The 14,083-nt window shown below is 56.6% G+C and overlaps 1 protein-coding gene across 1 annotated transcript in view; it reads left to right on the forward strand.

The window, feature by feature from the left end:
- SDC3 (syndecan 3) overlaps positions 1-8,053 on the forward strand; it is a 36,989-nt gene extending 28,936 nt beyond the window's left edge. The window contains exons 3-5 of the mRNA XM_059690469.1: positions 965-1,578; positions 3,029-3,320; positions 4,210-8,053. Coding sequence (XP_059546452.1) covers positions 965-1,578; positions 3,029-3,320; positions 4,210-4,376 — 1,073 coding nt within the window. The 3' untranslated portion in view covers positions 4,377-8,053. The remainder of the gene's footprint in view (positions 1-964; positions 1,579-3,028; positions 3,321-4,209) is intronic.
- The last annotated feature ends 6,030 nt before the right edge of the window (positions 8,054-14,083 follow it).

Here is a 14,083-nt window from a genome sequence, read left to right on the forward strand (position 1 = left end):
TAATAATAATAATAATAATAAAACCTTGAGAGTATTTGCTTAGGAAGTTTTCAATATTCAGTATTTTTGGAAGTGTCAGTGAAGTACGGATGGGGTGGTCATAATAATCTGGCCACTCAGTGTGTGTATATACCTTCTTTGCAGAGTCTGGAGGGCTTCCGCGCAAGGCCTCAGGGTCTGGCACAGAGAGGGAGCTCTGCGCGGTGTGGCTGAGATTGGAGCCCAGTGAGAGGACAGGACAGGCCTCGTGAGGCGGTAGGAGGTCTGCGTGCCACAGAACTGGCCCTCCGCAGCCACCTCGTCTCCCTACGTAGCCACTTTTTAAAGCCTCTTGCGAGTTAATTTTCATTAACTTCATCTCTGATGGGTCAGGCCTCCACTCCCAAACCTTCCTGGCTCCTCCTCGCTTCTCCTGTGCCTGGGTCAGGCCCCGTAGGAGCTGCGTGCAGCTTCTCTTTCTCTCTCCTCATTTCTACCCAAGTCCCTTTCACTTGACGCGGTTTCTCTAGATCGCTCAGGCATTCCCTGGTAGGAACGTCTCTTTCTACCCCTGCCCTCTGCCTGTGCCTCAGGGAGCCCTTAGGGTACCCACTGTCTCTTCCCAGAATGCCTTTCCCCTGCTGCCCCAACCTCTATCGAGATTTGCGGCCAGTAGGCCCTGCCACTGCCTGGATTCAGCCTGTTAGAAGCTCCAGGCTGGGGGGCTGGGGTAGTCAGAGAAGGCTTCCTGGAAGAGATGGTCCCCTTGAGGAACTTTCGGCTAGCCGAGAGGAGTTGGGGAACAGCCACCAGCCATCAGCCACCTGGTAACCTTTGGCCAGACTGCGCCTTCCTCCTTTCCCTCGTCTTGTCCTGGGAAAACTGTGCAAGGAGTGAGGGTTGGGAGCCCCTCATCTGATGGCCATTGCTTCCCTGGGATCCTCATGCCCAGATCCCTAGCTCTCTCCTCTCCCCCACCCCTCAGACTTCGAGCAGGAGTCAGGCATTGAGACGGCCATGCGGTTCAGCCCAGACGTGGCCCTGGCGGTGTCCACCACACCTGCTGTGCTGCCTACCGTGGATGTCCAGCCCGTGGGCACCCCGTTCGAAGAGCTCCCCTCTGAGCGTCCCACACCAGAGCCAGCCACTAGCCTCCCAATGGTGACGGAGGTCCCAGAAGAGCCCAGCCAGAGAGCCACCACCATCTCCACTCCCATGGCTACCACTGCTGCCACAACCACAGGGGCCCCGACCGTGGCCTTGGTGCCTGCCACAGCGGCCACCGCCGCTCCCAGCATCCCTGCGGCACCCCCTTCCACGGCCACCACCTCTGTCATAAGGACCACCGGCGCACGGAGGCTGCTTCCTCTTCCACTGACCACGGCGGCCACGGCCCGGGCCACCACCCCAGCAGCACCCTCACCTCCCACCACGGTGGCTGTCTTGGACACTGAGGCCCCAACACCCAGGCTGGTCAGTACAGCTACCTCCAGGCCAAGGGCCCTTCCCAGGCCAGCTACCACCCAGGAGCCTGACACCCCAGAGAAGAGCACCCTGCCCCTGGGGACCACTGCCCCCGGACCAACCGAGGTGGCTCAGGTAAGCAGGGGAGAGGACAGGGAGTGAGAGCAGAGGAGGGGGGCCAGGGTCTGGGGAGGGAGGATGGAGCTGGGCAGAGGTGAGGATGGGAAGGCTCTGGAGATGAGCCAGACTGGATGGGGAGGGCGAGAGAGGGATGTGGCTGGAGTGCCCCTGCTGGGTGTGAGTCACAGGATAAGGATGGAGGGTGAGATGGATGGGGATGGAAGAGAGATCAGGCTGGGTTTTAGAATATTAGGAAGGAATTGGGTGATGTGTGTGTTGGTGGTGGAGGGGGAGGGTCCAGAGCCTGTGTGTTCTGTTAACAGCACAGTCTCGTTACCCAGGCAGCTGAGGTCGGAACTTCTGCCACTTTTTAGCCATGGGACATCAGGAAGCCACCAATCCTTTCTATACCTCCTATACCTCCGTTTCTTTTCTTTAAAAAAAAAAAAGATATATATTTTTTATTGATTTCAGAGAGGAAGGGAGAGGGTGAGATAGAAACATCAATGATGAGAGAGAATCATTGATCGGCTGCCTCCTGCACACCTCCTACTGGGGATTGAGCCCACAACCCGGGCATATGCCCTTGACTGGAGTCGAACCTGGGACCCTTCAGTCTCGCAGGCCGACGCTCTATCCACTGAGCCAAACCGGTTAGGGCTATACCTCTGTTTCTTTATCTGTGAAAGGAGAAAATAAGAATGTAAATCATAGTGTTGAGAGAATTAAGTTCCCTGACGTATCCCCAGTGCTGAGGACAATGCCTGGCCGTGGTAAACAAACCATGTGTTTTTGTATTATTATCATAATCACTGGTGGTGGTGTTAGTCTGAAGGAGCGCCCTGCCCCTGGGCACCACTTGTAGCTGGTTGAAGCTCAGTGCTATGCACTTGACCTGTGCCATCTCCTCTCTCCTCACACGGGCTGGTTCCCTGGACACCTGGCCCCAAGGGGCATCAGACTCGGCAGCGTGCTCTCGGACTCACCTCCACCTCAGGCATGTGGACTGGGGACCTGGCCCAAGAGTGTAACAGCTGCCCCCCGGAGTCCTGGGATAGAAACTCAGCAGGAATCCCCCACGGCAGCGGGAGGGGAAAGTGACGGAGGAGATGGGATGGGGACAGTGTGTGGCCAGGGGAGGACAGAGACAGTGTAGTAAATGCTTAGAAACACAGATGCTGGAGATCTGAATTTTAGTTCTGCTTCTTCCGCTTACTGGCTGTGGAAGAAGCTATCTTTCTGAACCTATTCCCTGTTCTGTAAATTGGGCGTAACAATACTCCCTTCATGGAGATGTTGTGAGGGTAAATGCTCATAATGTGCTTGGCACAGTGCCTGGCACATAGAGTGCTTGGTAAGTGTTAGCCCACTGTGTGTGTGTGTGTGTGTGCGTGTGTGTATGTGGCTGCCCCGTGGCTGGGGATGCTGGGGCCTGGCGCCTGGACTCATACCATCCTCTCTACAGACCCCAACTCCAGAGTCCCTGCTGACCACCATCCGGGATGAGCCGGAGGTACCAGTGAGTGGGGGGCCCAGCGGGGACTTTGAGCTGCCAGAGGAAGAGACCACGCAGCCAGACACAGCCAATGAGGTGGTGGCCATGGGTGGGGCTGCGGCTAAGCCATCGCCTCCACCTGGGATGCTGCCCAAGGGTGCCCGCCCCGGCCCTGGCCTCCTGGACAATGCCATCGACTCGGGCAGCTCGGCGGCTCAGCTGCCGCAGAAGAGCATCCTGGAGCGGAAGGAGGTGCTTGTAGGTGAGATGTGGGCTCGGGAGGAGCTCAGGGTGGGGCCACTGGCTGGGCCTCAGTTTGCCCTCCAGGAACCCTGGAGGATGGTCAAGGTGTGAGTTTTCTAGGAGCCTAGTTACCCAGGACCTGCCCTCTGGTTTCCCCCTTGGCCTTCACCCATCCCAGGGTCTGACTCTGACTTCATGTTACCTCCAGCACCTTCCTCAGCACCCTCTGACCCCTGTTCAGACTTTGCCCTTGACCCCTGCTTTTTGGGCCATGCTGGTTGACCCTCCCTCCCTCCCTCCTTGGGTCCTGATTTCTGAGCCCATTCTTTAGCTTGATCTGCCCCTACCCTTGACCCCAGTCACTGAGGACCTGCCCTGGCTGAGTCTCCTGAAGAGTCCGGACTCAAGGTCCAATCCCCAGTCCCCACTAAGGAGGAGCAGCGTGGCCTCAGCAGGTCCTTCCTCTCCCGAGGCTCCCCTTCATCATCTGTAGAGTGGAGATCATCATTTTGCACTTAATTCTTAGTGCACATCTGTTCATAGGTTAACTCCTCTGCTTGGGATGGGTCGTAGTTTAGTTGGCAGAGTTGTTCTTTCCTAATGGTATAGGAAATACTGGACATCTTCCACTGATGGTGCCTTACACTGCATGGGGACCATAGCCCCACCCTTGAGCTGTATGAGGCTTCGATGGGTTAGTGTGTGTTAGGCAACTAGACCTGGCCAGGCTGCAGTGAGAGCTACAAATGGCAGCAACTCCAGTCTCCCAGCCCTCTCCCCACTCTTGCCCCTTTCCCTCAGGGCATTGCTCCTCTCCCCAGGTACTCCCCTCACCTCCAAGCCATTACCCCTCCCCCCCCAACCCAACCCCTTCCTCTGGACATGACCTCTGCTCTCTTCCTCCACAGCTGTGATTGTGGGTGGGGTGGTGGGCGCCCTCTTCGCCGCCTTCCTGGTCACCCTGCTCATCTACCGCATGAAGAAGAAGGACGAGGGCAGCTACACTCTGGAGGAGCCCAAGCAGGCGAGCGTCACATACCAGAAGCCTGACAAGCAGGAGGAGTTCTACGCCTAGCGGAGCCACAGTGCCTCCCCAGAGCCTCAGCGTCGCCCCTCTGCCCAGTCCCCGGCCTGTTCTACCAGCCCTGGCCTAGGATGGGGCCTGGCCCCAGTTCATCTTTGCCCGCCCTCTCAAGGCCTGCCCAGACTGTCAGCATCACACAGATCTTCCCCAAGGCGCAGGGGGCACTGCCATCTGCCCTAGACTGTGCCCTTACGAGCTCATCTCTTGTCTTCCACTAGCCTGGGCTTCAGGACCTTGTGTCAGATGGATAGCAGGAAAGAAGCTCCTGATTGGTCGGTGGAAGAAAGGGTGGGGCTTTAGTTGGGCTTGAACTCCAACCTGGCCCCACAGGGCTTGCTGAGGTCTTTTAAGGGCAGAGTGGGACTCAGGCTAGTTTCCAGGACAAGCATTTATAAGCTCAGCCCTTGAAATCGAGACACTGCCACCTCTTGCTTCTTCCCGGGGCCCCTTTATACCCGGGTAAGAGTGTGCCCCTTGTTGCCAGTGTGTTTTGTCCTGGCCTGCCCCAGGTTGTGGGTTCACTCTACCCTCACCCCACCCACTGCACATGCACTCTTTCCCAGTCTGTCCCTGAGGAATTGGCTTTCCAAGAGTGCCCTGGCAGTCACTGGTGATGAGGGCTGGGCTCCGACCTCTCTCTTGCAAGTGGACTCTGCACAGACACCATCTCCCACAAGGTCACACGTATTGTCACATCCAAAGACAGAAGCACGAAATGACAGAATCATACGCAATCCTGACCACCCTGCCAGGCCAGATATGTCACAGACACAAACATCCTCCCAAAGATGTTTCTTCTCATGTGTTTCTCATGCACCCCCAGATGCTACGACAATGCAAGTCACAAGTCATTGTCACCCAGTGGTGACGGTGTGGCCTGCTCCCCTCACTGTGTCTCTTTACACATGCACATACAATCTGGTACCATGCAAGTTGCTCTCTAGCTTTCAGGCTCACTGGGAGGGCAGAACCAAGCCGGAACAGTCAGCCCATATTGGGTCCCCTGAGTTGCCCTGCCAGACTCAGTCCCTCACCATAGCACCCCACCAACCACTTGCCACCAACCCCGGTGTGTCAGACACAATCCCACGTGGATGCAGTCTCACCCCACACAGCCTGCTCTCACACTGGAGGAAGACAGGTGGGCACTGGCTTTTCCCATAAAGTGTGTGGGAGGAGTTGCCACAGGCCCTCAGGGCATTGCACACCCCAGCCTGCTTCCCTCCTCTAAAGCCTGCAAGGGGTTGGTTTGGGGCCAGTGCCCCACTAGCCGGGAGCCTGGCTTAGGAAGGCAGGCTGGTTCCTGGAATTCTAGGGCTGGGGAGGGGGCATGGATCTCCCAGGACCAAAGGCCCCGGGTGGGGAAGGAGCAGGTGATCTGGCTCCTGGCCTCCCTGCATCCCCTTCCTGCTCTGAGCTAGGGGCTGACTGCCTCCCAGGACACAAGTCTCCAAAGTGCCTGTGAGGGTGGGCCCTGCTGCCCGGGCCCTCTGCACCCTCTCCCCTCGGCCTCTCCAGGCCCCCCTCAGCCCAACCCCGGGTCCTCCCTGGGCCTCCCCCATTGACACCTTGTCCACGTATTTGGCCAAACAACTTGGCAGTTCTGGCTGCAGCTGGATGGACCTGCAGCTGGAAGCAGCCCATCCAGACGCCCTGCCCCGGGCTGAGGGCTGAGAGCAGGTGCGGACGGGCGTCGCGGCCCCCAGCCCGCCTCCCCCTTCTCTACCCTTGCAAGTGGGGCCACTTCCGTGGCTATTTTAAATGTGGGGTCACAAATCTCCTTTGGGGAGGGTGCGCTCAGTGGGGGCTCTTGGAGCCTGGGATGTGGTCTGCTCGGTAGCTGGCTGGTGCTCACATCCCCACCCCTCACCTGCAACCCAGGTGAAAGCCAGGACCCCAGGTTTTATTTCTGTTCCCTTTTCAAGATGCACTGGCACCAGACTTCTGCTGGGTGAGGGTGGGGGTGCCTGCAGCGGTGAGGGCGAGGTTCAGGGCTTCCACAGCCCGTCTGCTCACCCTCCTCCTTCCAGGCTGGGGCTCCATCTTGCAGACCCCAAAGCCCCTCTCAGCGGGACCTGGAGGCTTGTGAGGAACCCAGCTGGTCCCAGCCTTGGAGGGGGATGTCATGGGGAGAGGCATCTGGGCCCACAAACTGTTGACGGTGACCTGGCCTCAGTCCCCCTGGAGAGGAAGGGCTGGGGCACGGATGGGTGGCACCGAGGCCCCAGCCTCCCTCCCCCCTGATCCCTGGCGGGTTGCTGTCTTGGGGCAGCAGCTCTGGTGAGAAGGCCTGGGCAGGCCAAGGCTGGGAAACCAGAGACCTGTGGCGGGATGGGGGCTGGTCCAGCACAGGATGCGCGACTCGGGCTCGGACTGGGCGACTTGGGCTCGGACTGGGCGACTCGGGCTCGGACTGGCTGGAGTGGGCTTGGGTGGCCTGCCTGGGTCACTTCGGGGCCTGGCTTCCAACTCGGGGCTTTACCTTCTGGCACCGGCCTCTTCTCTGTGCCCTTAGCATTTGAGAGACTGAGGGCCTGGTTCATGGAGCCCTGGGCAAACGTCCAGGCTTTATCCTTATGAAGTTCAATGGTCTGACCAGCCCAAATCCACTCCGGCCGGCCCGAGACGGGCAAGGCGATCCACGAGGTCGGTTCAAAGGATGAGCTGGCGCTCTCCTAGGTGCAATGTGGGGGCAGGGCCTGCCCAGATCCCCAGACACCCTGGTGCTCCCGGGGAGGGTGTCTGGTGGGCCCTGGCCTTTCCTGGCAGCATGGCCAATGCCAAAGGAGGGGGAGCTACTGTGGCTTGAGGACCTCCCTGGGGCCCAGCTGCAGGGAGCACGAGGCAGGCTGGGAGTCGAAGGTTGGACCCACCCCCAGTTGTGGTGTCTGTAGCCAGGCTCTGTCTTCCCAGGGGCCAGAGGGAGCACTTCTGAAGGGCTGGGCCGGGCAGGTCTGCGGGCGGTGGCTTGGGATGCTCGGCCTGGACCCCCCGGGGTTGGCAAAGTCATCTGTCCAAGCTTCCAGCTGGGGCCCTGGGCACAGGGAGCAAACCCATCTGCCTCCCGGGCAGGAGTGGCCGCCGCCGCCTCAGCTCTCTGAATTGCTTCTGACAGCCACCACCCTGGACTTGCTTCCCAGGCCTCCCGCCTGTAAATAGAAGCTCCCGAACTGTACAGATTTACAGAGATGCTGAGACCGGGCCTGGAGTCACTGCCTAAGGGCTAATGGCCCCAGCATCCCTCGGTGCCCACCTGGCAGCGCAGCGCACCCGGCCCAGCGTGGCGAATGCATGTAAATATTTTTTGTAGGCAGCGTGGCTCCAGAGAGCCCCCTGAAGACAGTGTCCCTCCCGCGCGTCCTTCCTCCTGTACAGAGCCCTCCAAGGACCTGTCCTGCGGTGGCTGGGAGTTTGTCCTTCCCTGCCCCAGGCCTTCCCTGTCCTCTCTCCCCCATAACCTGTTTATTAACCACACCTATCCTGAGTTCATGGCCAAAACGTTAAGGAAAAGCCGAGGAAGAAGACTGGAAAGTGACCAAGGCGCCTGCCCCCGTGGGTGCTCACCTGTCCCAGGCTCGTGAAGGAACTGTTTGGGTTTTTTTGTTTGTTTTTTAACACTTCCCGTGCTGTGCCCATTTATAAGAGGAAATAAAATTAAGCTGAAATGATGTGCTGTGGCCAGACTGTGAGAGGAACATAGAGGTCACTGGGGGAGGGGCAGCCCACAGTCCCCCTTGGACCTCAGCCACCTTCCACTTTAAAACAACTTGAGAACCCAGCAGGGAGAATTGACCAGCCACCCCTTGTGGGGACCATTATGGTAAAAGCTGCTGTTGGTTGAGTGTTCGGGAAACCACGGAGCTGACTGTGGCGAGGCTGTGGTTGGGTGAGGGCCAGGCTGTGGGGGCCCTGGGGGCCACCCCCAGAGGAAGAACTGTGGTTTCAGGCCACAAAGATCGAATCCTGGGACCAGAGGATACTGGAACGGTCTGGCGAGGTGGGATGGCTTTGGGATCTGATGGGCCGGGTTTCAGGCTCAGGTGGCATTGGCTAGCTCTGACTCTGGAGAAGTGACCTGGGCTCTCTGAGCCTCAACTTCCTCACCTGTAAAATGGGACAACAATGAACAACGTCCCTGAGATGGAATGTGGCAGGGATTGAATGAGGGTACACTTAGCACATGCCTGGCACAGTCAGCCTCAGGCACAGGGTCCTGGCTGAAGGTGTCAGAACAGCGGAACCCAGGACAGGACGAGTTCGTGGCCTGGAAGCACAGACGGACTTCTGCGATCACGGGAGGGGGGGGGGGGGCTCCCGAGCCAGCCCCGGGCCCTGTGGTGTCAGCCCCTTCAGGGCTTCAGTGGGGTTGTCCCTGCCCTGCTTGTGCACCTGTGGCAGGCTTGGTGCACCTTGGGCCAGTGGGTCTTCAGTCCTTGTTCTCTGGGGCACACTGGGCTCTGCCCCCTTGCCAAGGGCTAGCCCCCTGGCAAGAGGGTCCTGGTCACAAACTTCCCTTCTCCAAGGGAGACCTCTCATGCCCCGCAAATATTTTCTCTAGAAATTATTCCTCTGGAAAGGTGATACATAGGGTCCTGATGGTCCTGGGGTGGGTTGGAGTCTAAGGCCCTGGATTTGGTCTAAGATCCTATCCCTCCCTCCCTCCATCGCTGCCTCCCCGCCCCCACCAGCCTCCTTCCATCCTCCCTCTCTCCCTCATTCCCTCCCTTCACTGAAGTTTCTTGAGTGCCCACCCTGTGCCCCACGCTGTGCTTAGAACTGGATGACGAGAGGTCGCTGAGACAGACCAGCCCTGCCCTCCGAGCGCTGAGTCTGTTGGGGAGACAGACAGTAGCCAGTCTCATGACTGCAGTGAACTGGGCAGCCAGGACCTCCAAGCCCCTCACTGCCAGACGGTTCAGGGATCAACGCCGAGGTCTGGGCCTCACTGTGGGAGTCTCAGTCTGCACAGCTATAAACCGGCGAAGGGGCCAGCCCTGCCGCCTGGAGGTCCTGACAGTGGACTGGGCCCAGTCAGGCGTCTGCTGGGAGGTGAGGGGTGGGTTTGCCACCATTCAAGGCCCAGCTCTGCACACGACCCCTCGTCCAGGAAGCTTTTGGGAAACAGCTCCCCGCTCTGAGTTCCTGCAGCCTGTCGTCCTCTCCCTCCTGCAGGGCCCGCCACCTTCTCGTCTGCAGGCCAGTGCTGAGCACCCATGGCCCCCGCTTGGAAAGAGCATGATCTCGGGGTCAAGTGGACGCAGCTGTGTGCACTTAGGCACAACGTCAGCTCCCTGAGCCTCAGTTTCCTCCCATGCAAATGTGGACAAGTAAGGTTGATATTCAGAAGCCGTTGTGAGGACTAAATGAGATAATATATTGAGGCAGCTAGCCCGAAGCTGGGCATACGTAGCAGCCGACACCTGGACTTAATTCCTCCCTGTCATGTCTGTCTGTTTGCAGGCAGACCTTTAGTCAAACCCCAGCTCTGCCACTCACGGGCCATGTGACTGTGGGTGGGTTATTCAAGCTCTCAGTGCTCAGTTTCCCCGCCTGTAAATGCACCTGCCTAATATACACAGTGCTTAGAGCTGTGCCTGGCACAGAGGAGGCTCTGTGTAAGTTGGGCTCTTATTATTCTTATCGTTATTTGCAGGGCCTAGCTACTGAGTGAGCGACACTGAGGCTGAGGAACGAAGCAATATTGGTGTGAGCTCTGGTATGAACTCTGGCTGAGGCTCAGGCTTGTTAGAGCTGAGGCCGATGCCTGGAAACTACACATTTGGGCTGCAGGGCTGGGCCGGGCTCCTGGGCCCAAGGGATGAGCAGCAAAACAGAGGGGGAAGGAGGAAGAATAGCTGATTGTTTCCCGGAGCCCAGAGGCCACAAGCTGCCCTGAGAACAGAGCGTGCTCAGCTTCTGAGGGCCGCCCACCCGTCTGCGGGCCGGAGGGTGGGCTGGGGGTGGGCGGGGCAGCCACCGGAGGGTCCAGGGTGATCACCAACAGAGCCGTGAGCGAGGATGGAGGCTGGGCTGCAAAAGTGATGCGGTGAGGCACCCACTGTGCCGGGCACCCTGTAGGGGCTCTTCTCACATTAGCATCTCATTTTAGCCTCATGCGGGGCCGGCCTGCTGGCTGTTTTTTCTCAAATGAAGAAATGAAGCTCAAAGAGCAGAAGCCCGAGGCTATGAAAGAGGGCCTGTGGGATTCGAACCTGGTCTCTCTGCCTGACGTCAAAGTTTCAGTTCTGTCAGCCAGTTCTTGCCTCTGTTACCAGTAGCTGAGTGAGCATGGCAGGTTACTCAGCTTCTCTTACCCTCGGCTATATCGTCACCGAGCAGAAGCAACAGGCTATTGAAAGGCTCACAATATATATTAACGTGTGACATTGGTGGGGTGCCTTCCAGTGATCAGTGCCCATTCGCAGATGCTATCTCAGTTAATTCTTCGAGGGAATGATTACCCCTGTTTTACAGACAAACACATTGACCCCATGAGCAAAATCCACCCGGTGTAAGCAAGAAAAAAAGAGAAATGCAGAGGGAATTTATAGGTAAGCTTAAAAGACATGTCAACTATTCAGTGCAGAACTTGGTTTGAGTCCTGGTTCACACAAATTCTAAAAAAAAAAAATGCTAATTATGAGACAAGTGGAAATGTGAACGTTGAGTGAATACTTCTAATAAAGGAACCATTGTCCATGTTTCTTAGCTGTCATAATGGTCCCGCAGTTACGGTTTTTAAAAAAGGTCCCATTGCCCAGTCGGCATGGCTCAGTGGTTGTGAGTTGACCTATGAACTAGGAGGTCATGGTTCGATTCCTGATCAGGGCATATGCCCAGGGCTGTGGGCTCGATCCCCAGTAGGGGTCGTGCAGGAGGCAGCTGATCAATGATTCTCTCTCATCATTGATGTTTCTATTTCTCCCTCCCTCTCCCTTCCTCTCTGAAATCAATAAAAAAAAAATATATATATATATATATATATATATATATATATATATATATATATATATTTTAAAAGTCCTTATCTTTATAGCAACTGAAATCTGGGATCGGCTCACAGAGGATGTGGGAGGGGGCGGGAAATAAGGCAGGGCTGGAGGTCATATTTGCAGAAGCTGAGTAATGGCACCTAAGGGATCATTATATTATTCTATCCACTTGAAGTTAACTTTTAGAGTCTCCATATCAAAATGTTAAAAAAAAGCAGGGGGATTAATTCCCAGAGAGGCATGGGGAAGTGCCAGGGGTGGTGGCACCTCCAGTCGATGCAGAGCTGGGGTTCCTGAGTCCCGGCCCAGGCCCCTGCCCCTCACACCGCCCCTCCCGTGGCCGCCTGCAGTGTCAGCTCTCCGCTGGCTTTATGTCGTCCACGTCCAGATGGCCAGCACCTCCATGGGGCCTGCGCCCCCCCCTTTACAGACACCGATGGAGAAGGGCTCCGATGAAAGAGTGCGTGTGCGAGTGCATGTGCGAGTGCGAGCGTGCCCTCCCCCCAGCGTTTGTCTTCTTCAGGAGAGAACGACAGAAATGGCCGTCCCCGTGGGTGGCGGGCGGCGTGTCGGGGCTCACAGAGCACGTTCCAGGGACTCGGCGGTCTTGTTTACTGTTCACGTAACCCGTGGCTGGTTGGGGATTACTCCTCTCACTTTGAAGGACATTGGATTTGGTCATTCCCACCCCCACTCCCCGCCCCCACCCCCACCCCCATTTTCAAGCCTCCGGCCAAGTCCAGACCTTTATCATGTCTTCCCAGAAATACCTAAATAGACGTCCAGCCTCCAGAACTGAGAAAAGCACTCTCTTGTTTAGACCAGTAAAACCAGTCCATAGCATTTGGCTATGAGAGCCCGAGCAGACTAGGAAACGTAGTCTTTGCAGAAACCCCGGGAGGTATCGGTACTCTTATTACTCTCATGTCTATAGATGGGGAAACCGAGGCATAGAGCTTTAAGGAGATTGCAGCTTTGGGTAAGAAAACAGTCAACCTTGATCCCCCCTCCACCCTTCGCCGGGTTAACTATGGATCCTCAAAGCCCTACTCCAACCTCGAGCCCTCTGGGCACTCCCAGGCGGCATAGTGGCTGGTAAGGGCAGGAAGAGAGGCTGGAGGCAAATACTTAGATGTGGGAAAGGGGAAGACGGAGAGAAGAGGGAGCCGGATGGAGGAGGTCTGGTGAAGAAGGCAGGAGTCAGAGAATCTGAGGCGGGGGGTGGGGGGGGGTGGGGGGTGGGGGGTGGGGGGGTGGGTGGGGGGGTAGAGGCTTGAGAGAGAGAGTCCCTGGCTGGCTGGCTTGTGGGAAGGGCATGAGCGGAAAAGTTCTTGGTCCTTTCCACCACAGGTGCCTCTGTTTCGTGGCTTGTCCTTCAAGGTGAAGTTCAGTCTCCAGCTCTCGGGAGGTTAGCTGTGCACATACAAGTCAAGAAATAGGCGGGGGCCAAGCGGCTCTGGTTTGAATCCTGGCTCCTCTACTTATCGGCTAAGTAATCTCGAGCAAGTCACTTAGCTTCTCGGTATCCTTATGGGGATAAGATGGGGGTAGCCATAGTTCCCATCCCATCGAATGGTCCCTGGGGTATAATCGAGTTAATACATGGCACACACATAAAAAATGCTCAGTAAACATTAACGAACGGTCGTCTTGAATTATTCCGCTGCAGGGTGCGCTCTCTTCTCTGAGTCCAATGAGCTTAAGCATCAAACACTCAGTTCTTGCCGAAACTGGTTTGGCTCAGTGGATAGAGCATCGGCCTGCGGACTGGGGGGTCCCGGGTTCGATTCCGGTCAAGGGCATGTACCTTGGTTGTGGGCACATCCCCAGTGGGAGATGTGCAGGAGGCAGCTGATCGATGTTTCTCTCTCATCGATGTTTCTAACTCTCTATCTCTCTCCCTTCCTCTCTGTAAAAAAAAAAAAAAAAAAAAAAAAAAAAAATCAATAAAATATATTAAAAAAACCAAACACTCAGTTCAGCCCCCAGTGATGACAATCATGAGGACCCTTTATTGGGCACTTACTATTGGGCAGGCTCTCTGCCTAGCGCTTTATATACAGTGTTCCACTGAGGAGTCATAGCAACCCTATGGCATAGAGCCTATTGATATGCCCACTTTACAGATGAGAAAATATCTGTCTGCAATGACACAGCTAGCACCTGGGAGAGTGAGGGTTCGAACCCAGGCAACCTGACCTGGAGCCCACGTGACTCATTCTGGTTTCTTAATCATTCACCCAATAACCATAGAGCCTACTGTGTGCCAGCCACTGTGCTCGGTGCCAAGGACACGGGGTTAAGAGACGCAGAGTCCTGGGTCAGGGACAGGCGGGCCGGGGCAGGAACATATCCTGGAATCCGATTCCTGAGAATCCGGGACGCGGAAGGAGCAGGGCGGAGCCTCACGCCTGCCTTGGATCCACGAGAGGCTGTTTTTAGTTGTAGTAGTTCGTCAGAGTCCAGCAATTATCGGGCATATGGTCCACATAATCGCGATCTCTCTTCCCAGAGATAAGGCAGACAGGTTTCCAGAGCGAAAAACTGACACAAAACGCACAGCTTTGCCATTATTTTTAGGTTTCCAAGGAAATTTGACGCGCACTCTGAGTAACTGGCACTGTGGGTGATCACACGGTTCCTGGAAAGCCGGCGTCTGGTGTCCACGGCTCCCTTCCTCCCTGGCACATCACGCCCAGCGACTCC

Source organism: Myotis daubentonii, chromosome 3 (assembly GCF_963259705.1).
Source record: "Myotis daubentonii chromosome 3, mMyoDau2.1, whole genome shotgun sequence".
NCBI lineage: Eukaryota > Metazoa > Chordata > Mammalia > Chiroptera > Vespertilionidae > Myotis > Myotis daubentonii.